This window comes from Dermochelys coriacea, chromosome 1 (assembly GCF_009764565.3).
Source record: "Dermochelys coriacea isolate rDerCor1 chromosome 1, rDerCor1.pri.v4, whole genome shotgun sequence".
NCBI lineage: Eukaryota > Metazoa > Chordata > Testudines > Dermochelyidae > Dermochelys > Dermochelys coriacea.
In genome coordinates, this window is record NC_050068.2 from 229149489 (window position 1) to 229173481 (window position 23993).

The 23993-nt window shown below is 42.8% G+C and overlaps 2 protein-coding genes and 1 long non-coding RNA gene across 8 annotated transcripts in view; 1 reads left to right on the forward strand and 2 right to left on the reverse strand.

The window, feature by feature from the left end:
• PARVG (parvin gamma) overlaps positions 1 to 12300 on the reverse strand; it is a 38956-nt gene extending 26656 nt beyond the window's left edge. The window contains exons 1-3 of the mRNA XM_038397849.2: positions 12039 to 12300; positions 6725 to 6820; positions 6136 to 6200 (exon numbers count right to left, since the gene is read on the reverse strand). Of these exons, the coding sequence (XP_038253777.1) occupies positions 6136 to 6200; positions 6725 to 6803 (144 nt within the window). The 5' untranslated portion in view covers positions 6804 to 6820; positions 12039 to 12300. The remainder of the gene's footprint in view (positions 1 to 6135; positions 6201 to 6724; positions 6821 to 12038) is intronic.
• On the forward strand, positions 727 to 19620 carry LOC122460486. Its single transcript, XR_006281812.1, has 3 exons — positions 727 to 955; positions 9212 to 9217; positions 19585 to 19620. It is a non-coding gene; the product is annotated as an uncharacterized LOC122460486 (long non-coding RNA).
• PARVB (parvin beta) overlaps positions 15092 to 23993 on the reverse strand; it is a 104973-nt gene continuing 96071 nt past the window's right edge. For all 6 annotated transcript variants that reach the window (XM_038397832.2, XM_043515606.1, XM_043515587.1 and 3 more), the window contains one exon: positions 15092 to 18618. In XM_038397832.2, coding sequence (XP_038253760.1) covers positions 18542 to 18618 — 77 coding nt within the window. In that variant the 3' untranslated portion in view covers positions 15092 to 18541. The remainder of the gene's footprint in view (positions 18619 to 23993) is intronic.

The following is a 23993-nucleotide window of genomic DNA, read 5'->3' on the forward strand; positions in this document are numbered from 1 at the left end:
TTTTCAAAGTCTCTGTGAAATAAGTGCTGCTGTTTAAAAACTGGGTTCATTTTACTCAATTACATTAACTAGAACCTAATGGAATTTACTGTACAACAATTTTGAAGGCTTTTGTTATGAATGTGAATGGTGATTTGCATGACCAGTGTCCTCTACAGTCATCTTCATTGCTCCTTTCAAGATGGCTTGCCCAATTTTCTTTAAAGCAGCTGATATTGGCCACTGGTTGAGAAAGGATACCAGACTACACAGTCCACGGCTCTGAAGTAGTGTGACAATTCCTATATTCCTATCACACAGTCAGGGCAGCAAACCCAAGTTGGTTTAAGGATTAGCCTTTACTAATAGCAAATGTTAACATTTGATTTGGTTTTTGTTTGTTAGAATCCTCTTTAATATTACACTGTCTTTTTCTTTACAATGAAACTCTTGGATATTTTGGGCTCAGAAGTTATCCAGCTGGACACTTTGGACATGGACCAGAAGAAAAAACCCCCTCAAATGCAAGAATCACATTCCCCTTCACACAACTCAGCAAAAGTCTTGTTTTGTCTGAGTTAAGCATCTGAGACTTGATTCTGCCAAGTGCTAAGCTCTTGGGCACAGATCCAACAAAGCACCTGGAAGCAAAGCACCTTTATGCCGGTGCGTAGTCCAGTTGATGTCAGTGGGATTATTAATCTGCTTAAAAAACAAGGAGTCCTTGTGGCACATTAGAGACTAACAAATTTATTTGGGCATAAGCTTTTGTGAGCTAAAACCCATTTCATTGGATGCATGCAGTGGAAAATACAGTAGGAAGATATATATACACACAGAGAACATGAAAAAATGGGTATTTTGGCCATACCAACAGTAATAAGACTAATCAATTAAAGTGGGTTATTATCAGCAGGAGAAAAAAAAAACTTTTATTGTGATAATCAGGATGGCCCATTTCAAACAGTTGACAAGAGTCATCTTCCTTTCCAAATACAAACAGATGGACATCATACCAAAAGGACTGAACGTAGAAAATGCATTACAATCTACATACCACACAGACTATGCTGACAGATTGTGCCATACACACTTAAAGAAACTGCAGAAGCACCTGATCAACATCCTATACAGCAAACAGGGAAAGATTAAGAATGAGCTTTCAAAACTGGATACTCTCAAAAAGCCAACCTTCCACACAAACTTCCTCATTGCTGGACTTTATAAAAACTAGACAAGCCATTTACAACACAAGCTTTGCTTCTCTACAAAGGAAAAAGGACACTAAATTATCTAAACTACTACATGCCACAAGGGGCCACAACAATGGTTCCCTTAACTCACCCAACAATACAGTGGAGTAGCATCATATGCACATTTAACTTACTCGAATTCAACTATATGCGCATGGCAAAAAAAAAAAAACCAACAATAACTCTCAGTGGTGGAGTACTGTACAGGAGTCAATGGGAGAGCGCTCGGGGGTCAATTTATCGCATCTAGACTGGATGCGATAAATCGATCCCTGCTGGATCGATTGCTGCCCGCTGATCCAATGAGCATCTTGCCAAGCTGAGTGCGATTCTAGTGTTTAAAGAAATGTATTTTTCTTACAACAGGGCCCCTAAACGCAAGCCAACTACTTCATCTGGTGCTCAACCGAAGAAACAGTGATCTGTTCCAACACTGGAGGAAAAACTGGCTGTGTTGGACTTATTGAGAGATGGTATGTCTGTCTCCAGCATGGCGCGTAAATATGGCCACAACGAATCTAGCATCCGTGCCATCAAGATTCGAGAGAGAGAAATTCGTCAAGCCGTGGCATCAAGTGCTCCAATAACTGCTAAGGTGACGAGCCAGGTACATGATAAGACTTTAGTGAAGACTGAAAAGGCATTAAACTTATGGCTGGAAGACATGAACCATAAACGTGTGCCTATCGATGGCAACACGTCGCTGTTCAAACCTCCCGCCGAAGAGGGACAGCCTTCTGATGAGAAGGAATTCAAAGCCAGCCAAGGTTGGCTTAACAGTTTTAGGAACCGCTTCAAACTCAAAAACATGCAGACTACTGGAGAAGCTGCATCTGCCAGAGAAGAGGCAGCAAAAGCCTTCCATGAACAATTAAAGAAAATCATAGAAAAAAAGGGCTATCTTCCGGAACAAGTTTTTAATGCTGATGAGACGGGGCTCTTCTGGAAAAAAAATGCCCAACTGCACTTACACTTCAAAATCAGAAAGACAAGCCCCTGGCTTCAAAGCAGTTAAAGACCATGTGACTGTGTTGTTTTGTGGCTATGCGGCTGGGCATTTAATAAAGCCGGGCTTGCTCTATAGGGCTGCAAATCCCCTAAAAGGCAAAGAACAAAAATCTCCTGCCTGTGTTCTGGCAATCAAATAAAAAGGCTTGGGTGATGGCAGCATTATTTCTGGATTGGTTCCACAAGTGTTTCATTCCGGAGGTCAAGCGGTACCTCGAAGAGAAATGACTTGACTTTAAAGTGTTGCTGATTGTAGACAATGCTCCTGGCCACCCTGCGGCACTCCAGTTTGTGTATAACAACGTTGAAGTCGTCTTTCTCCCTTTTTTATTCTCTCTCTCTCTCTTTATGACTATAAGTGATTTTTGCCTTACGCACTGACTTTAGAACCTAACCCCCGTGTAAGATGAGACTCCACTGTATTGTTAATCTATCCAGCTATACTCTTAACCTGGCAGAAGAGTCTGTCCTATCTCGGGGCCTCTCCTTCTGCCCCTCCACCCCCACGAACATGTTACAGTTCTGTGGTGACCTGGAATCCTACTTTCGACGTCTCTGACTCAAGGAATATTTCCAACACACCTCTGAACAGCACACTAATCCACAGAAACCTTCCTACCAACACTACAAAAAGAAGGATTCTGCATGGACTCCTCCTGAAGGTCGAAACAACAGACTGGACTTCTACATAGATTGCTTCCGCCGATGTGCACGGGCTGAAATTGTGGAAAAGCAGCATCACATGCCCCATAACCTCAGCCATGCAGAACACAATGCCATCCACAGCCTCAGAAACAACTCTAACATCGTAATCAAAAAGGCTGACAAAGGAGGTGCTGTTGTCCTCATGAATAGGTCGGAATATGAATGAGAGTCTGCTAAGCAGCTCTCTAACACCACATTCTACAGGCCATTACCCTCTGATCCCACTGAGGGTTACCAAAAGAAACTACAGCATTTGCTCAAGAAACTCCCTGAAAAAGCACAGGAAAAAATCTGCATTTACACACCCCTAGAACTCTGACCTGGGGTATTCTATCTGCTACCCAAGATCCATAAACCTGGAAATCCTGGACACCCCATCATCTCAGGCATTGGTACCCTGACAGCAGAATTGTCAGGCTATGTAGACTCCCTCCTCAGGCCCTTCGTTACCAGCACTCCCAGCTATCTTTGAGACACCACTGACTTCCTGAGGAAACTACAATCCATTGGTGATCTTCCAGAAAACACCATCCTGGCCACTATGGATGTAGAAGCCCTCGACACCAACATTCCACACAAAGATGGACTACAAGCCGTCAGGAACACTATCCCCGATAATGTCACGGCAAACCTGGTGGCTGAACTTTGTGACTTTGTCCTCACCCATAACTGTTTCACATTTGGGGACAATATATACCTTCAAGTCAGCGGCACTGCTATGGGTATCCGCACGGTCTCACAGTATGCCAACATTTTTATGGTTGACTTAGAACAACGCTTCCTCAGCTCTCGTCCCCTAACAACACTACTCTACTTACGCTACATTGATGACATCTTCATCATCTGGACCCATGGAAAAGAAGCCCTTGAGGAATTCCACCATGATTTCAACGATTTCAACAATTTCCTTCCCACCATCAATCTCAGCCTGGAGCAGTCCACACAAGAGATCCACTTCCTGGACACTACGGTGCTAATAAGTGATGGCCACATAAACACCACCCTGTTCCAAAAACCTACTGACCACTATACTTACCTACATGCCTCCAACTTTCATCCAGACCACATCACATGATCCATTGTCTACAGCCAAGCTCTACGGTACAACCGCATTTGCTCCAATCCCTCAGATAGAGACAAACACCTACAAGATCTCTATCAAGCATTCTTACAACTACAGTACCCACCTGCTGAAGTGAAGAAACAGATTGACAGAGCCAGAAGAGTACCCAGAAGTCACCTACTACAGGACAGGCCCAACAAAGAAAATAACAGAAGACCACTAGCCATCACCTTCAGCCCCCAACTAAAACCTCTCCAGTGCATAATCAAGGATATACAACCTATCCTGAAGGATGATCCCTCACTCTCACAGATCTTGGGAGACAGGCCAGTCCTCGCTTACAGACAGCCCCCCAACCTGAAGCAAATACTCACCAGCAACCACATACCACACAACAAAAACACTAACCCAGGAACCTATCCTTGCAACAAAGCCCGTTGCCAACTCTGTCCACATATCTATTCAGGGGACACCATCATAGGGCCTAATCACATCAGCCACGCTATCAGAGGCTCGTTTGCCTGCGCATCTACCAATGTGATATATGCCATCATGTGCCAGCAATGCCCCTCTGCCATGTACATTGGCCAAACCGAACAATCTCTGTGCAAAAGAATAAATAGACACAAATCAGACGTCAAGAATTATAACATTCAAAAACCAGTTGGAGAACACTTCAAGCTCCCTGGTCACTCAATTTCAGACCTAAAAGTTGCAATTCTCCAACAAAAAAGCTTCAAAAACAGACTCCAACAAGAAACTGCAGAATTGGAATTAATTTGCAAACTGGATACCATTAAATTAGGCTTGAATAAAGACTCAGAGTGGATGGGTCATTACACAAGTAAAAACTATTTCCCCATGCTAATTTTCCCCCTCCTGTTACTCACACCTTCTTGTCAATGGCTTGAAATGGGCCATCCTGATTATCACTACAGAAGTTTTTTCCCCCTCCTGATAATAGCTTAATTGATTAGTCTCATTACAGTTCGTATGGCAATACCCATTTTTTCATGTTCTCTGTGTATATACATCTTCCTACTGTATTTTCCACTGCATGCATCCGATGAAGTGGGTTTTAGCCCACGAAAGCTTATGCCCAATGTGACAAAGTTCCTCCTCTGCCTTGGTGGGTCCTGCGCTTATTGGCGGATTTGCTCGCCTCAGAGGTTCACGGCAGCCCTCAGTTTGACCACTTTCGTGGCTCAAATCTGCCATTCACTCAGTTAGCCTCATCACTGGCCAGCATGGGGAAAAGGAATAAGAACAATCCCCGCAGTCTCTGCTGATCCACCTTGTGGATCGGGGAACAGGCCAGAGACCTTCCCCTCTGATGGAACCCACAGTCCAGGTCAAGTCCTCCGGTAACAAGTAGGGAGTTGGGGGGATGGAGGGATGGGGGAACCCGGGCCCACCCTCTACTCCAGGTTCCATCCCAGGGCCCTGTGGATTGCAGCTGTCTACAGTGGCTCCTGTAACAGCTGCGTGACAGCTACAACTCCCTGGGCTACTTCCCCATGGCCTCCTTGCAACACCTTCTTTATTCTCACCACAGGACCTTCCTCCTGATGTCTAATAATGTTTGTACTTCTCAGTTTTCCAGTAGTACACCTTCTCACTCTTAGCTTCTTGCACCTCTTACTCCCAGCTCCTCACAGAAGCTGAAGTGAGCTCCTTTTTAAACCCAGGTGCCCTGATTAGCCTGCCTATCTTAATTGATTCTGGCAGCTTCTTGATTGGCTGCAGGTGTTCTAATCAGCCTGTCTGCCTTAATTGTTTCCAGAAAGTTCCTGATTGTTCTGGAACCTTCCCTATTACCTTACCTAGGGAAAAAGGACCTACTTAACCTGGGGCTAAAATATCTGCCTTCTATCACTCTCCTGTAGCCATCTGGCCTGACCCTGTCACACCAAATAAATTTGTTAGTCTCTAAGGTGCCACAAGTACTCATCGTCTTTTTTGCTGATACAGACTAATACGGCTACCACTCTGAAACCTGTAACCTGCTTAAGTACTTTGCTGGACTGGGGCTAGAGTGCTCAGTACCTTACATGATGGATCCTGATTACAAAACATTTAAAAACAACAGTTCATGTGTAAATAATAATTTAGTAAAAGAAATTATACCATTTGTAGTTCTTTCAATTTAGCATTATTGCAGGATGTAGGATTTATGAATTTCTTCTTTTCTCCTATAAACAGAAGTGAACAATATCCATTACAATTCTCTGATGTGACTAATGCAAGTTTTCTATAACAACTGCCATCAGTTCAATATTGCCCCATTTTGCTAATTATACCATGAAAAAGTGTACTTGTGTAATTCTATAGATTTCCTATGAGAGAGAAAAGGGCATATCAGATCATTACAATTGCCTCTTAGAAATCATCTTTCCAGGGGATTCAAATTGATGAGACCAAAGGGACACTTTCTAAAAATAAACAAACAAAAACACAGTTTGGTTTGGTTTGGTTCTTTTGTGAATAGTAAACCTCATTTAGAGGATTAACCGGAACTTGCATTGACTCTTCATAACCCGCTTATGGAGAGTTGGAGGCTAAATTCCATGCAAAAGGGTTACTTACTTACACTTGACTGAACCTGGGAATAATGTTGTAAAACAAGTGAGATTCATCTGTGCTGAGAACTTTTTTTTTTTTGGTTCTTTGGGTCCCTCCTCTCTCTTTCTTCATTGCTGGTTTATAAAACACATACCTTGAACAACGTCATTCTTAGGTGGCAAATGATGAAGTGCGCTGGGCTGTGCAAAAGCAGTGAGAAAGTCTGGTTCCATTGTACTATTTTTTGCTCCTAGAAAATTGAAAAAAAAATTCAAAATGAGCTAGAGCCAAAATGAGTACGAATGAGGGAATATGCACCAAATGAAATTATTTCTTTCAGCAGTTTTTCAAGTGTTTGTGGGTGACCTACTTTTAAACATGCAGCAACGTATATTTAAGCAACATTAAAATTAAAATGAAGTTAATCAGTTTTTTCCTGGAGACGAAAAGCACTACAGTATTAAAAAAAAAAGTCTTAACTCCACTCAGTTCTGCTTAATCTGAATTAGATCAGCAAAATCCTATTTCAGTTCAGTTGATAAATGCTTCAGCAGGAGATATCAGGGTGCAAGTTATAAAAATGGTCAGCACTTAACTGTTTGGGATGAATAAACCAAGAATATAGCGGATCTAGAAGACTGTATGTATTTTAGAAGGAAGTTCAAAAAAGCTCAGGTTTTGACGTTATTTCCCTTTCCAACTACTACTGTCCTGAAATAAAATGGGAATGACAACACACAAAGAAGAACAGACCAAAAGTATCTTAACATATAGAAGACTATGGAAGGGATTTTCAAAACTGGATAGGAACAGTGGGAGAGGGTAGCAGATGCCAAAGTGGGGGCGAATTGGATAGGAACAAAGAGGGACAAAAACAGGTTGGGGCACAGAGGCAGAAGGGTCTATAACCACTAGAAAACATTCCCCTATATCACCTGGAATTGTATCTTTCAAAAATTTAAACATATCAGGGAGAGCAGGATAAGTTTGTATACACAAAAGTAATCCTAGAATTTCCTAACATTAGAATGCTTGACTTTGCAACCTTAACATTCTTTTAACATAGGATTTTTTATATGTAATATAAAGGCTGAGAAAGCTAGGCTTGCTTAGTCAGGAATGGTAAAGAGCTAAAGGAGACTAAGATTTTGAAGAGTATAGTTAAAAACCAAGCAGTCTCTCTTTACTTTGTCCTATAATATAAGAACAACAGATTAATTTATTACACTATATTTGTGCAAGTAAATTTAAATTCACTGCACCAAGAAATCATGTCACATACTGTAACTGGATTTTAAGGAGTTGGATAATAACATTTGTAATTACAGAATGCAAGCTCAAAATAGGGATATTAAAATCTTATACATCAGTGTACAAAATTATCATCTGCAGGGGTCAGAAAGGACTACAACTTGCATCACCACCAGCCATTTATAATTATTATTGCTCATTATTTGTATTACAATAGTCTGAGATTGGTCTACATCATGCTAAACTCTGTACAAACACAGATTAAGAGCCAGTTTCTGCCCCTTACAATGTAAACAGACAAAGGGCAGGAAGGGGAACAGCATTGTATAGTTAATCAGGTGCATTCTGGAAGTAAGGGCCACAGTTCACCTTCCATTGAAGCATCAAATCTTAGCTATTGTTAGAGGCAGAATATCAGATATCATGGATAAATAATCTGTCCGGTATTATTAATGCTATGTTCCTATGGCCTAATGGATAGAGTACTGTATGTGGACTCAGCACTGCCATAGACCTGCCGGGTGACCTTGGGCAAGTCACTACCCTCCCTGTGCCTCAGTTTCCCCATCTGTAAAATGGGGATAATGACACTGACCTCCTTTGTAAAGCATTTTGAGTCCTACGGATGAAAAGTGCTGTATAAGAGCTAGGTTTTATTATGAAGAGGAAACATTTCCCTCTTATTAAAAAAAGTTCCAAGTCTCAAAAACATAGGGGAAGAAGTAAATTTAAAGGAAAGTGAGGCACCCCTTGTTAAACATTCACATTGTGAGAACAGGAAAGCAGAATAATCAATAGGTGAGAGAACCACTGCAAATAGTATTGCACATCTGACATGGAAGATCTCTAAGGTATAGTTTCTTGCTCTGACAGCTTAAAACTCCAGACAGCATTGGGAGGGTCCCCTTAGAATCTCTCTCACATTTTTATCAGGGCTCCAGTGTAAGGAAAGTGCATGTGTTGTGTTTTAGTACAGACTTCGATATTTCCATTTAAAAAATATGCTTGGCGAGACAATACTAGCAGAAAACTATGAATAGATATTTTCACACATCGATCTTACACAACACAAACACAATAGACACTAAATGCACAAAACCGCTGGAAAGATTGTATTTCATCATTATGGTTGCAAAATCAAATGCCAGCTCTAGAAATGCAGTTGGCAAGAATGAAATAATTATAAGAAATGGAGCCTTTTACTGCCTACGTCAGAGTAACAACTGAACTATTTGAGGAACTCTGGAACGAGAAAAATGAAAAATGTAATTAATATAGTGGAAGATTTTCATATGCACTAGTGGCAATTAGATACCTAACTTGAAAGTCAATGGGGGTTAGGTGTCCAACTGCCACTTTTGCCTTTAAAAATCTTTCTTGGAACTCTTAGATGTGTGTACACTTATTGTAATTCATACCCTATATTGCCTCAGTGTTGCTGTTCCCCTTACCTTTGATATCAGTCACCCTTCCTTTAATACTTATGGCTGAAAATAACTTGGACTGTCAACAATTCTGCTTCTCTCTAATAAAAAGTTGGTAACTAAAAACACACATGGGATATTGGGGAGGCCCCCAAAATCAGACACCACCTTTGGGAGTTTGTACCTTGGCATCTCAGTTTCCCCATCTGTGACCTGAGCAGAGTAACGCCTGCCGCTGAGTGGTTTCCTCACAGCCCCTAGTAAGGTGCATCAGGTTGCTGTGCCAGCCCAGGCTCAGACTAGAACCTGACTTGTGACTCAGTAACAGTCACCATTCGATTTCTACTCCCCCAGCCTTGCTCCTGTGAGGGAAGTAATCTGCTCTCATCTGATAGCAGGTGTCAGTTACTTCCCTCTCTGCACTAGCTCAGCGATGCTACAACTACATTCAAGGCTCCGCCCATTCCTTGCCCTTGCTTGTCCATCTGCACAGGAAGGTGGAAGGGCCCAATGCAGGCTGCTCTCCCCACTGAGTTGGGGCCCACCATATTGACTAAACCACCCAGAAGAGTGAGGATGTGCCCGACAGCCCTTTACTCCGCTGCATGAGCATGTAGGGTGAGCCACCGTTGTGCCCTAATTATTCATGAAGCACTTTAAGGCTATAAAGGGACTAGATTCAGTAGGTATGACATTGTAATATTAAATCAATGGCTTGACGGTGGCCATCTTGGCTGATACAGTATGCATACTGAGAAATCTCCTGTTAATTCTAGAGAGAATATTGATGTGGGGTTGTTTCAAGCCCTTATATTACAATAAAATGGTGTGTAGTGTCAGGCAAGTGACCCAGCAGTGCATGTCTAGCCCAGTGGAAACCTAGACTGTAGATCAGAATTTGCTGCAGCCTTCTCCCTCACAGGCTCTTCACCTCAGCGTCACCCCATCTGCCCTTCTTACCCTCATCTTCACCCCTGTCCTGTCTCCCTCACCTCCTTCACTTCCGTGTCCCCTCCCTCTTCACTTTTCTTTCCATTTAGCATACTTCCTTCCACCCACAAAAAGGAGTGGGGAGGGGGGGAATCACAGCACTAACATGACATTTGCCACTATCGTACTGTGCACTCTGCTTGTGTGTTCTACCCTTTTCCACTCCCTGTCTCTGCCTTGTCTATTGGGTTGTAAGCTTTTAACTTCAGGGACTATCTGCTACTCTGTACAGTGCCCATTTTTGCCACTTTCTCACCTCCTAAGCCAACCTGGGTTCAGAATGTTGGGGGGCCTGCCTGCCTGCCTCCTGGGAACGTTGACTCCTCTGATTTATTAAGGAACTGTTTTGGCAAGCTGAAAAGACTTGGGGATCTCATACAAACGTATGGCTTAAGCTGGCAAGATGCTGAGCACCTACTGCTACAGGAGTTGGAGATCTCAGCATATCACAGGAAGTACTTAGAACCACGCAAAAACAGGCCTTAAATTAAAAATTGGTGGCAGCGTACATAAATATACCCTTAGGGCTCAACCCAATAACCTGCTCAGCAGCTGAGAATGGAGGGCCTCAGCATGTCATAGGATTGTTAGTTATCATCATTAAGGTGGATTCTGGATCAGGCTCCAAGTTACACTCTAGGACAGGGGTGGCCAAACTGCAACTTGCGAGCCACATGTGGCTCTTTTACAGTTAAAGTGCAGCTCGTGAAGCCCACCACTCTTCCCCCCCCCCCCATTCAGCTTCTGCCCTGCAGAGAGGGGCTGGGTTTAGGGGCTTCTGCCCAACAGCGAGGGGGGGGTCTCAGGGCTTCTGCCCCATTGGAGGCACCTGCCATGGGGCAGAATTCCCTTGCCCCACCACCTCACTGCAGGGCAGGAACTCCAGAAGGCATGCCCCGCAGGGCTGAAGCCTCAAGCCCCATCAGGCACTCCCAGCTCTCGAACTTCTGAAGATCATCATATGTGGCCCAGTGGGTCAGTAAGTTTGGCCATCCCTGCTCCAGTTAAATGCTCAAAAACTTGGTACAATAATTTTCAGTTCCAAACCACCCCCCAGGATGTCTGTACATAGCCCAGAAAACTGCCTGCTAAAGGTTTATATATTGCACTAACATCATGGGGGAACGTGAATGTGTTTGGAATCCTTTTTCTATTGCAGTTCCTTAATTGCGCTGGGAGAAGTATTAAGATTGGAGTTTATCATGCAGGCCCGCTGCAATGGGGCTCTGCAGACTCTCTTTTCTATTTTTCTTTTCACTTCTTTTTCTATCAGGCTATTTTCTCCGGCCTTGCATCCATGCATGCATTATTTACTGATACATGGAGCACACCACTTGGAATAAAACAATTGCTAGAATATTGATTGCAACAATATTGTGTATTGGAATTTTTAAATCATATTGGCCTTACACTTGACTCTGAGTAAAATGGTATCATTTGGTTCTGTGTTCTCAATTACTGAGACAATATCCTAAATTTTCTGAGATCTTGAGAAAGGCAGAAGCTATTTATTTTCTGCATTCTGCTAGGGGTAGTCAGTGAATAAGTTTTCAGGTATGTCAAGAGTTGCTAGTATATTATAAGCTGCAATGCAACAGTTCCTTACTTGCTGAAAACAGCAGATAAGACGGTTCTGGATGGCAAAATAATCATTTTGTATTAATAGTTCAAATCACCTAACTTTTCATCTATTATCCCTTCACAATCTGGTTCCCCAAATTTCATTGAGCTATTACGTATGTTTTTCTGCTCATAATGCTACCATAATTATAATCTACCATAGAATATACACGAAACACTTACTTTTGCAGATGAGGACACCAAGAAGTTTGAATTGATTTATTTCCTGTTGGAAAAAGCCAAAAGTGGTATTCCAAATAAGCTCAAAATTAGTACCAAAGAAAAGGCTTTCTAGTCTGAAAAAATAAAAACTACATGTGTCAGGATTCAACCTAATTTTATACTGCTGCCATTAGAATACCACGATGAGAAAAGTAGGCAACAAACAAAAAGAAAGACTAGTTCTTTGCACTCAGTTTAGAACAGTCCCTTACTTCCTCATTTTGCACTGCGGTTTTCAAGAGGTTTGCTTGGTAGCAACAGGAAAGAGATGACGTTATGCCACGTTTAGCCAATATAATCAATTTGCATATGAACATTTTACATAAAAGAACTGACACCATGTTGCCTTTAATAATTCTCCAAGTGTTCCTCAAGGGGTGTATTCAAGGCAAGGTCATGGGAAAGGAGTATGAAACCTGGAATAGGATAAAGTTTTGGGCAGCTTTGTGTTGAAATTGCTGCCTTCCATCAAAGCAGCTTGAAGATTATCAAGAGGCAAAGTTCTTATGTTACATTTTAAAAATGAAACCACAATTCTGTTCAGAGCCCTAATGTCAGCAAGTATGGTCTCTGCTAGCATCTATAATAACTGCCGTAAACGTGCATCTAAACCAGGGGTTCTCGCAACAACTTTTTTGATGGCCTCAGAGTGAGGCCAGCAACTCTTGCTGGTGGCCACACAGATACCTTTTTCCTAAAATTATTTCTTTTTCCTAAAGTTAATAAAGTAAGATGCACATATATACATCTAAATCATTGTAATTTATTTATGGAAGGTTTTGGATTGTTTTTTTTTTTTTGGGAAACTCAATAATAAAATTAATGCACAATTATCTCTATTCTTTACTGGACCTAACAGAATAGAAATGCAAATAAGGTGCTTTGCACGTTCTTGTCTTTTTTATTGTTTGTTTTGCTTTTTTTGGTAAAAGTGGTTGTCTGTACAACAATTCTGAAGTAAATTTAAAAATGCTTTGACATAATAGTCCAAATAATAATGAAAAACATATCTGGGTGACTTGGGTCTGGGGAGGGGTGGGCAGGGCTGCGGCTGGCCCGGGGCTGCTCCGGGCATGTGTGTGTGTTGGGAGCGTCTCAGGGCTTCGGCCAGCCCGGGGCTCCTCTGGCTGATGGGGGGAGGCACTCGGGGCTTCGGGCTTGTGGCTCCAGCCACAGGGGGGGTGTGCGGGCAGAAGAGATGGAGTCAGGGGCTACCATCCCCAAAAGGGGGAATCCACCCACTGGCCATGGGCCCGCCACTCGCCTCCTCACCCCCCCGCCCACCGCTTGCTTCCTGCTTCCCTCCTCAGTCCCTCACCTGCGTTCACCTCCTCTTACCCCACCCCCACTCACCGCTCGCCTCCTCACCCCCCTGCCAGCCGCAACAACCCCCTGGTATTTTACTGACAGGAAAATTGTGGTCATACTGCACAAGACACTGCATCTCTCTCAAGAAATATACAGTAGCACCTACCATTCAGGTGATTAAATACTTTTCTTTCTGAAGACAAAGCAGCAAAACTGCTCTTCAGGATATAATATTTAGATTTCCCCCTAGTCTAATTAACATTTTAAAATATTGTAATGGGCATACTAATGGGGAAAGCCTACTAGGTCATATCCATCCAGTTACTAATGCATGATGATTCCCTGAAGTAAATTCAAGTGGTTAGTCCAATTTAGTTTTAAGCATCATAAGCAGTAAGGTTTCCTTCCCCCACTTCCCTTGGGAGATTATTTCACAGTCTAATGGGGTTCACTCTGATATCATAAACCACCATATTTAGGCTAAATTTTTCTTTTTTTAAAAATTTCACATTCTTACTTCAAGTTATAGCCCCTAAGCACTACTCAATTCCTCTCCTTCCTCACCAGACATCCCCATCAGATAACAATAGCTGATTGCCATCCCCTCCCACATATACTCATTCATCACTCAACCACACTGACTGAGATTTGTTGTCTAAAGCCTTCCCGTCACTAACTGATGCATTCACAGTCATTTTTGTTGCTGTTCTCCATTCCCCCCCAATCGCTTTCTACTGATAAGATGCCCTGATCTAAGTACAATAGTCTAAGTGGCGTGTGATGGCATGTCCACCCCACACAAGCCCTGAACTGGTTAATATGGATCAGAAGGGGTCAATTAACCTTAGATACTGCACCTGGAGGGGACCCAGGGCTGGATAGGGCCTAATGGCAGATGAAGCAGAACTGGGAGGCGGGGATTGGGACAACACTATAAAGCCAGGAAGTAAGCACAGGAAAGGGTTGCAGGCAGTGTATCTGCAGTTGCTGCCTAGAGTAAAAAGGTGTTGGCCAGGGGGAGGAGCTCCAGGGGGCAAGTAAGCCCTGGTGTCCTGCCCTGGACTAGGGAGTCTTACAAGAGGCGTAGGAGGTGAAGTGGCCCTGGGGAATGGAGGAAGCTGGGGGTAAACCCAGAGAAAGGCAAGGAGATGGAGAGGTGGGTAGGAAGGAGTCCAAGGACTGCAACAGCAGTCAAAGGGTCCCTGGGCTGGAACCCAGAGTAACAGGCAGGCCTGGGTTCCCCTCCCAGCCACTGGCAAAGTGGCACAGAGCTGGAGTTGGAATAGAAGACTGCCTGGGAGGACATATGGACAGCTTGTCTGGGGGGACGTCATTGCCCCAGAAAGGTTGGGGAAGGCTATATAGTGACTGGCCGAAGGACTGAATCATTAAGAGGAAGCACTCCAAGTAATGGCGGTGGGAGGGAGGATGGAGAGAAAGCAACTGATTGCAGGGGCCACCATATGGGGCAAAAGCTAATTCCCAACCCAGGCAGAGAGAGGCACACCCACAGTAAGTGGACCCCTTCATATGCTGCTCTACCAGTGTCAGAGAGACAGACTGTCACGTCCCGGCTCTGTTTTCTAAGGCCTATGCAGACCAATATCTCATTGGCTTCTTGGTCTTCATTAAATGCATTCTTCATTCAAGTCCTTCCTTTTATTAGAACTTCATCCATTAAGCAGGCCAAATAAGAGCAAGAAAGCTATGTAATCATTATTTGTTTATTAGAATAAATACAGTTGTCACAAACCATGCATTAAGTTCCATAACACTCCTGCTGTGATTTTAGAAAATAGGATTGCATTGTAATTTGCTTACAGTACACTACTGTTACACTCTCACTAAGACAGACTTGTCCACAGTATGACAAGTGCAGTATCTCATCTGCAAGGTTGGTTTTTTGTGTGGGTTGGTTTGTTTTTTTTTAGGAACAGAAATCCAGAGTGAACATGGTTAAAAATTAGTAGAAAAGATTCTTAAAATACATTAATACACAAAGCATTGGGTTTCTATTAGGGGAAAAAAGAAAGCTCTACGTTTTTACATTGATGTAAACTCTTTTTTGTTGCTTTGCAGTCTTGTGAAACATTAAGACATAGCTGACCATTGCTCAGGCCTCTTCTGAGCCATAGAACAAGTTGTATGACAACTGGCTGGAACTGAATCCACAGTTCTGATGGTGAATCTACAAGGCACATTACATTGGCTGCCTATACAGCCTATCTCATTAACCATATATAAATGTGGAAGCTTGAATGTTGGGCATGCAGTGTTCAAGAACTATGCAACAAGCCTCAGAATTCCCTGGCCTTTCCTACCCAACTAACTCTACACTAGAAGGCAGAATTCAAAATTTCCAGCAATACGAACAAAATATTAGCCATCCTGTTCTTTAGCACTGACGGGGGGACACCTATTTTTTAAGTTTTAAACCCAAAACATATTAGCCCATTAGAACTAGAGTGACTAGATAGCAAGTGTGAAAAATCGGGACGGGGGGGGGGGGGGGTAATAGGAGCTTATATAAGAAAAAACCCCAAATATCCAGACTTTCCCTATAAAATCAGGACATCTGGTCACCCTAATTACAACCCACATATTAGGTATGTGATAAACTAGGAATGAAATAAACAATATTAGTTGGTGGGGAGCTATATCAAGATGATTGTGTTTTAAAACTATTTGCTTTTGGGGAAACCCTTCTTAAGTTAAAAGCATCCTGTTGGCCATTTGTCCATGGCATATAAACTGAAGGTCCCAAACCTGCAGTCCCCTGTTCACTGGAGTACTCATATAAGGACTATTAATAGTCCAGTGGTTAGAGCACTCATATGAGATGTGCAAAACCAACTTCAGTTCAAATCACCTGACTTGGAGTGGGGACTCGAACTCAGGTCTCCCAACTAGCCCTAATTGATGGGTTATGGTGTTTTCTGGGGTGGCGCTCTCACTCTCTCCTGTTGAAGCTCTTCCGCTTCATATCCAATATTTGAGGTTAAGCAGGAGTTTAGGGACCTAGAGGACTAGGCAGCAGCTGAGCAGGGGAGTTGAGGATCTACATTTTGGATTTAGGTGCCCAGTTACTCACCTAAATTCCTTTGTGAATCTAGCCCTTACAATCTAACTCACTAGTTCTTCAGTCACCATAGCATCTCCCATGGTAGATATGAGCTGTTTCGAATGGAAACAAGCAGAAACCTCCTCCCGCTTTTTTTTTATTATTATTTTTTTTGGACACTAGCCCCCTTAGGCCACTTTTATACCTCATAAAGAAACAAAAAATAAGTGTTTTCTCCTTTTGCAAGTCACTGTTAAAGTATCAAGCTGAGACAAAAATGTTAATGAACAGAAGACTCTTCTGTACAATTACACCACAGTTCACATAGCACAGTAAGGGGACATGCATTTCCTCTTGGTCTTTAATGCTGAAGGGTAGATTCAGTCCTGGTGTAAGCAGATGCATTTCATTTGTAGTCAATCAGATGGGCCTCTGCTTACAACAAGACTGAACTTGGCCCAGATAATGCAGTAACACTGTCTTCCTTGATAGGCCGCTCTGTTAAATGCTTTACATAAAACCTGGCAGACCATAAAATGTGACTAATGTGATAAATAGAACGCAATAAGATAGTGGTTTTGAATCTCTCCTCCACATTCTAAGGGAAGGAATGCTATAAAATACAGAGCCCACAAATAACTTACTTTAGCATTATAATACTATTTCTTTCAATAGCCCTGCCCATAACCTGCTCACACAAACCACATCCTAGCCTTGCCTTTTTAACTATACCTATTGCATCATTAGACACGCAGATATGTCTGCACAATCAGGTGAAGACCATCAAGTGCTGTAACAGTGTCTCGTGACAAGGTAGATACATTCAAAGGGTATAGTCTTTTCTCCCACTGACCTCAATGGGAGTTTTGCCTAAGGATTACAGCACTGGGTCCTGAGTTCATAGCAGTAGCAAAGTATCATTGGGGATGATGGGATGAAGTCAACTCATCACAGCATCACTGAAAGGAAACTTATGTTATTTTCAGCCCTGGGTTTGCACCTCTAAACTGTTCCAAATTCAGTGCAGTCCAGTGTGTTTGATACTGGTGTACATTACATGGCCTTGTCCAGAATAACCCAGGAAACAGAGGCAAAATCTTACTGAAAAATGACCTTGCTTCATTTAATTTTCAAGACAAAAAACTGTAGTTCTGTTTACAGACTTTGGGCTCTGTAATGCTGTAACTGCCATTAACTTCAATGAGAGCAGGAGCAGGTACTTGAGCTTTTCAACATGAAAGTAAAGGTCAACCTTGCACCTCTAAGCAATCAAACTGTGATTCCCCCTGTTCATTCCACAAAGGGTTAAAAAGAATGCATAAATCCAGCCCATCCATCCTTGACCAGCTCTTGACTGAGCTGATCCAGACTGCACATTTCAAGTGTGGCTACAGCTCCCTCCTCAGCACAAAAGGAGGGAGAGAAAAGCAGCTATGACCGGATTGGGCAATAATTCCATTTCTAGTCTAACTGTGTGTAAACATCAAGTGGAAATAATACTGGGTAGTATGAGGTTAACATGATAAGTAGCAAAAGCCCTCAGGGGTTCTTATGTACAGTTTCAGGTGGTGTCCTTGGAAACAAATACAGTAACACACACAAACCTTATTTAATGGAAACTGTGCAGTTTCTAAATACATTACAATGCAACGTTGTATTTCTAACACTCAAGCCTAGCATATCTTCACCACCAATGGTAACCAAATAGTTTACAAAAGAAAGTATATAAAGGCATTGCCCCATCAAGAAGGGTTCAAGTTTTTCCTGTTTATCGAAGTAGCTAGTAGTAGATTTCTTTATCAACAGAACAAGAAAGCTGGTTGACCCTAGCAAACAGACCCGCCAGGAACTCGGAGCAAAGATGTAAAAATGATATTTCAAAAGGGAGCTAACATAAAATACACAAAGTATTTTCAGTGGGCATGTCATGCAAAGAGTTACATGGCGATAATGTGAACAGAAGAAAGAATGCCATTATGCAGCATGGAATATAGTGTAAGGCACAATGGGAACATAGAAGGTGTTTTGTCCCCCCCCCCCCTTTTTTTTTTTCCTATGAAGGTTGTGAGGATTAACATCTCAGCAGCTTCCAGGATCACTCAACATTCTTGTATTTTGTGAACAGGTTGTACAAAACCCTGAGGGTAGACTTCAGATCCAAGTTAACAACATCTGTGGAAGAAAAGGAGAGATTCTTAAGGTTGGTTTAGTGCTACCTCCCAGTTTCCTATGAATGGAAGAAAGTGTGTTCTGATCTGTGAACTCAAAAGAATAAAAAATAAAATCAAATTTAAAAAATACAGATCCAGTTCCCTTGAATAGCATCATACAATAGACTTCAAGAAACCTTAGCCATTACAGTATTTTAATCACTGATATTTTTAAACTTCTCTCTGGAGGGGGAAAAAAAAAAAGAACCCCCTTCCCTCCCTGATCTATAATTTATCATAGACTGCAGAGTTCTTGTGTCTCAGACCTGATATCTCACAAATAACTTTGAAAAATACTCCACGTTAGATGCCATGTCACAGCTTTAACAATTTCTAGTGAGTTTCTACCAGGAACATTACTAACCAGGGTCCAGAGTGGGGATTTAAGTCTAAATTGTATATTTCATGTGAGGTTCTGGACCCACCATATCTAGAATCTCTGCAATGACTTGCTATGCAGTGAGCAGGACTTAAACTCCTGCTTTGTGTGCCAAACCTTCCTGCATCCCCTCTCACTGTGCTGGAATGTGGTACATTTTCATCTGAGCAAGGAAGGGAAGAGTGTATCAACAGTTACAGTCCACCATAAAGATAGGCTGTCTTCCACCCTCCCCATTCTTCCCCTTTGCAAACTTCAAGCTTATTGCTCATGGGCTTGGTATTCCCCCTTCTCAGATGCACAACAGAGAGAGCTTCTCTCTTTGCTCTTCCTGTCCTTTTGCTATGATAACATAGAGGAAGTGCAGGAGAGAAGTACATTCCGAAGGCTGCCAGGGAAAAGTACAGCACAGAGTGCGCTTGCAAGACTGGAGAGAGGATCTGCCAACGTCAGCAGCGCAGGAGAGGGGAAAAGCAGCAGGTAAAGATGTGGGAAAGGGAGAGGACAGGAGAGAAAAGTAGGGGAAACAGGAAGAGAAAAAAAATTGAGGAGAAACAGTTTGGGTGGAAGAAGAGGAAGGAAGAGAGGTAAAAAACAAAAACAAAAAACCCACAAACCCCATTCCCAAAAAAACGATGATATGTGAGAGAAGAACAATAAGGAGCAAAGAAGAGAGAAAAAACACAGTTCTTTGAGCTGGGGAAACCAATCTGAGGTACAACAAAACATCCACAGCCTGTTTGGAAAAATCATTTCCATGACACTCTCTCACACCTGCTTCACTCTTTAGATGACAATTCACAAGCCCCCCCTACGCTTCACACCAGGTCTTACGTCTCCTTTCACCCTCTCTTCCTTCGTCTATTATTTTGCACAGTTGAGTGAAAAGAGGCTCTTTGTCTTTCTCGTTTAACGTGTGGATTGAAACGTGCTGGCTGTAGAGCTCCACAGAGAGGACCCAGCACAGGCTTCCTCACCATACCCTGCAAATGTGCCTGGCCTGAAATGATCCCTTGTTGGGTAGGAGAGAAATTCATTCTCCATGAACATATGCTTCTCAGCCTCCATGACGGGATGGCCAACTGGCTCTCAATTAGCACCATTTGAGGGGACAGATTTGTGCTGCACACACTTGTTTGGGAAGAAATTAACTATTTTACACAAGCCTCCCAGACAGCCACCAGCATTACTAAGTGATGTGCAGCCTCTACCAGCTTGGCTGGATTTTAAGTGGTGACTTAGAAGTGAACAGCGACATATCCAATGACCAGTTCCCAGCGTCATGCAATTCCCCCATGCTATCCTCTCTTCCTAACCCTTGTATGTGTGCATAAGCAGCAGGAGCAAGGGAACTCCTAACAAAGATCTTGATTGTATGAAAAGGACCACTATAACACAGGAAGAAAAGGCCTAGTTTTAGCAGAATCGTTTCTGTATATCAAAGTTTTCCAGAAGGCATAGGAAGCTGTTTAACACTACAGCATCCCCAGCAGCACAACACTCCCAAATGGCCAGGGCACGTGTACGTACCTTCTGTGCAACAGATCGAGTTGCCTCAGAGACAGATTTAAGTGTGAACTTAGCCCTAAGGAGCAAAGCTTCTTACCAGCCATATCCTCCACAATCAGCAAGCCAAGGGGAATCTTTGGTGTGGGCCAGGGAAACCTACAGGAAGATTCAACCTAATGGTGCAGGCAGCCAACTTGAAGTTCCAATACCAAATGTATAGCTCTGGTAGTGCAGAGCACCCATACAGCTGGCCTATGAGGCTAGCTGAGGATACTGTAGCATGGGCAATCCCTACCTGGCATAGAGCCTGCATAGCCAACTCTACACCATCCAGCCAACACAGAGAGTACTCCAAAGGAGGGAAAGGTGGCCAGAAAGCACTGCACTCCACCAATCCCCCTCGAGTCCACTGCAGGCAGCTAGAAATTAGAGCAGCTGAGACCAAATCAGCCCTGTGCATTGGGGGAGCATGAAGGTGACATAAAGCCCCCTTCTACTGCTGCACTAAGCACAGCTCCGCGAGAGCTAAGGATCAAGGACTACATCTCTAGGTGCCCAGTACTGAGATTCATTGTCTCTGCTCTTTGTTATACCTGGTCTGCAAGATAAGTGGACGGTGCAGTTTATTTGCAATCATCACTTAAAAGGGATGATTGTTTTTTTAAGGTGACAGGTGGTCCTCTGCCTTCAGGGATTCTTAGGGTATCTGTGCCCATTGCTCCTTTGGTTTACTTCTTCCCTTCCCTCCTATTCTCAAGGTCCTACATCCTAGAGACCTCCCTTGAAGATCGTGTGGGTCTCCTTTCTGAGTCATTGCCACAACTTCTGCCTCAGTTGATGGGAGGCAATGGGGAGAGAATTATGACATGTTGCTCACTCCTCCTGCTGCAAAGGGATAAACCCGAGTCTTTTACTTGCTAATGTAATGTAATGATTCATAGAATTTAAGGTCAGAAGGGTATACAATCTTCTAGTCTGACCTCCTTCATAAAACAGACCAGAGAACTTTACCATGTAATTCCTGCACCGAGTTTAATAACTTGTGCCTGAACTAGAATACATCTTTTAGAAATACATCAACTTTTAATTTAATGAGTGCAAGTGATGGAGAATCTACCTCATCTCTTGGTAATTTGTTCTATTAGTTAATTACGCTCACTTATAAATTCTATGCCTTATTTCCAGTTTAATTTTTTCTTTCAAAGAACTTCTAGCCATTGGATCTTGTTAAACCTTTGTCTGCTAGATTAAAAAATAATGGAATATCAGATATAGCCTCACTGCATGGGTAATTATAGGCCATGAGATGAGAAGCACTGACAAGAGGGACACCAGACATGCCCAAAAAAACCCATGATCTCAATCTTCCGCTCCTTGTAAGAGGAAGTTTGTGTGGCCAAAGCCCAGCCAGTGTTAACTGACAGAATGCCAACCAAACGTGGCAATAAGTCAAAAAAATAGCCTAAAATAGAGTTTAAATGAATAATACCTCTACAACCTGTCAAAATCTCTTGGGAAGATAATAAAGCAGCCCACTAAAATTCTCTCTACTTTAATGACTTAGGGCAAAATTTTGCCTTCAGATGTGTCTATTATATTTAATGGATGTAACGGAGGCCAGAATTTGGCCTGTAATTTGTGCAATGTTGTATACACCATGCAAGATGACTTTTGATATTTTATTGGGGTGGGAGTGAGTGGAGCAGGATATACTAAAATATTAAATTGAACACTAGACCTGTCTCTTGCGAGTACCGCAGAAAACACTTACACTGCAAAGTGGTGTTACAGTGCCCTGTCCTCAGAAAATCCTACAATAATTCAAGAGGCCTTTAATACCCGAGTCAAACCAACTGTCCATCAATGTAAATAAATGGCTTCAACTGGGGCTCTTTCCAGTCCATTCAGGCACAAAGTGACACCAGTACAGTAGGGCATACACAGCGAATCCCACACATAAAACATTCTGTGGAGCGTGAGAAACTGTGCCACTGCAAATTGTTATTCAAAGGGATACTAATGTTTGCAAATGCCTGTCATTCTGGATTCCACAGCAAGATGAAATAAAACTACTGCAACAAGAACAGCCTCCGATGCTACTGTCCCTTCCACAGGAGCAGCTGTACAAAAACAGCATCTCCTCTGTTGGAAATCACAGCTCTGTGTGGTATATCAGCATCCTCACTCAACCCAGAGTAGCAGATGTGAACCGGTGCCAAAGAGGAACTGTACACACGAGACTGTACCTCCTGCAATAGCGGGGGAGACAATTAGACCAAGACGACTGCCATATTAACTAACCTTGCCCTTCTACTTTTATTAATAAATGTAATTTCTAAAGGGTACAATAATCAGCTTATTTTAAGACTATGTAGACACTGAAACCTGTCCCAGTTCTCAGGGCATGACTACATTTACCTCCAGAGCGATCGATCCAGCAGGGGTCGATTTATCGCATCTAGTGAAGACACGATAAATTGACCGCTGAGCACCTTCCTGTCCACTCTGGTACTCCACCAGACCGAGAGGCGCAGGCAGAGTCGACGGGGGAGTGTCAGCAGTCGACTTACCGCAGAGAAGACACCGGGGTAAGTAGATCTAAGTACGTCGACTTCAGTTACGTTATTCACATAGCTGAAGTTGCAAAACTTAGATCGATCACCCCCACTCCAGTGTAGACCAGGCCTCACTACGACATCCTCTGCTGTACACTGAATCAGAGGGCAAACCACATGGAATCCGGAGCAAAGAGTAAAGTAACACTGTTTTGAATGCTTTCCTGCAGTAACAAACAGTAATAGTTAGGCTAAGCTACCTGCCTTCACCTCTTCTCCCCCTCCACTCCAATCCTGATTTTGATCCCGCTGCACCCACAACCTTCCCCAGCCCCAATATATGGAATGTCTTCCTGCTTCTGGTCCTCCAGGCTAGGATGTTCACTTCATTCAAATCTCTCCTTTAGGTGCACTTTGGGAAACAAGAAAAGCAAACAGTCTGAGATATGAAGACGGGCACATGCCTAAACCAAGTAACTAGGCGATCCTGATGCTGTAACCTTTGCCCTTCCTCACCTCATCCCCTCCCTGCTATTTATTATCCTCATTTGTCTCATTTAAAGTTAGACTGTAAAACTCCTCAAGCCTCCTTGTCTTTCTGTGTGTGCTGCAAAAGCATCTAGCACACTTCTGGGATAGTCATAATGAAACTGAAGATTGCTTGATTGACAGTCAAAACGACATAATTCCTCCTGTTAGCCAAAGAGCAAACAGTGCAGAGGTAGTGCAAGCTTCTTGACACTGCTCCATTAATTAGCTTCGGTACTCGGAGGTACAACCTTTAAAAAGTCAAAAGCATAATTCAAGTCTTCATGCTCGTTCAGTACTTAGCCCTGCACCATAGGAGCCAATGGGAGTTTTTGTCACCGATTTCCATAGGAGAAAAATTATCCC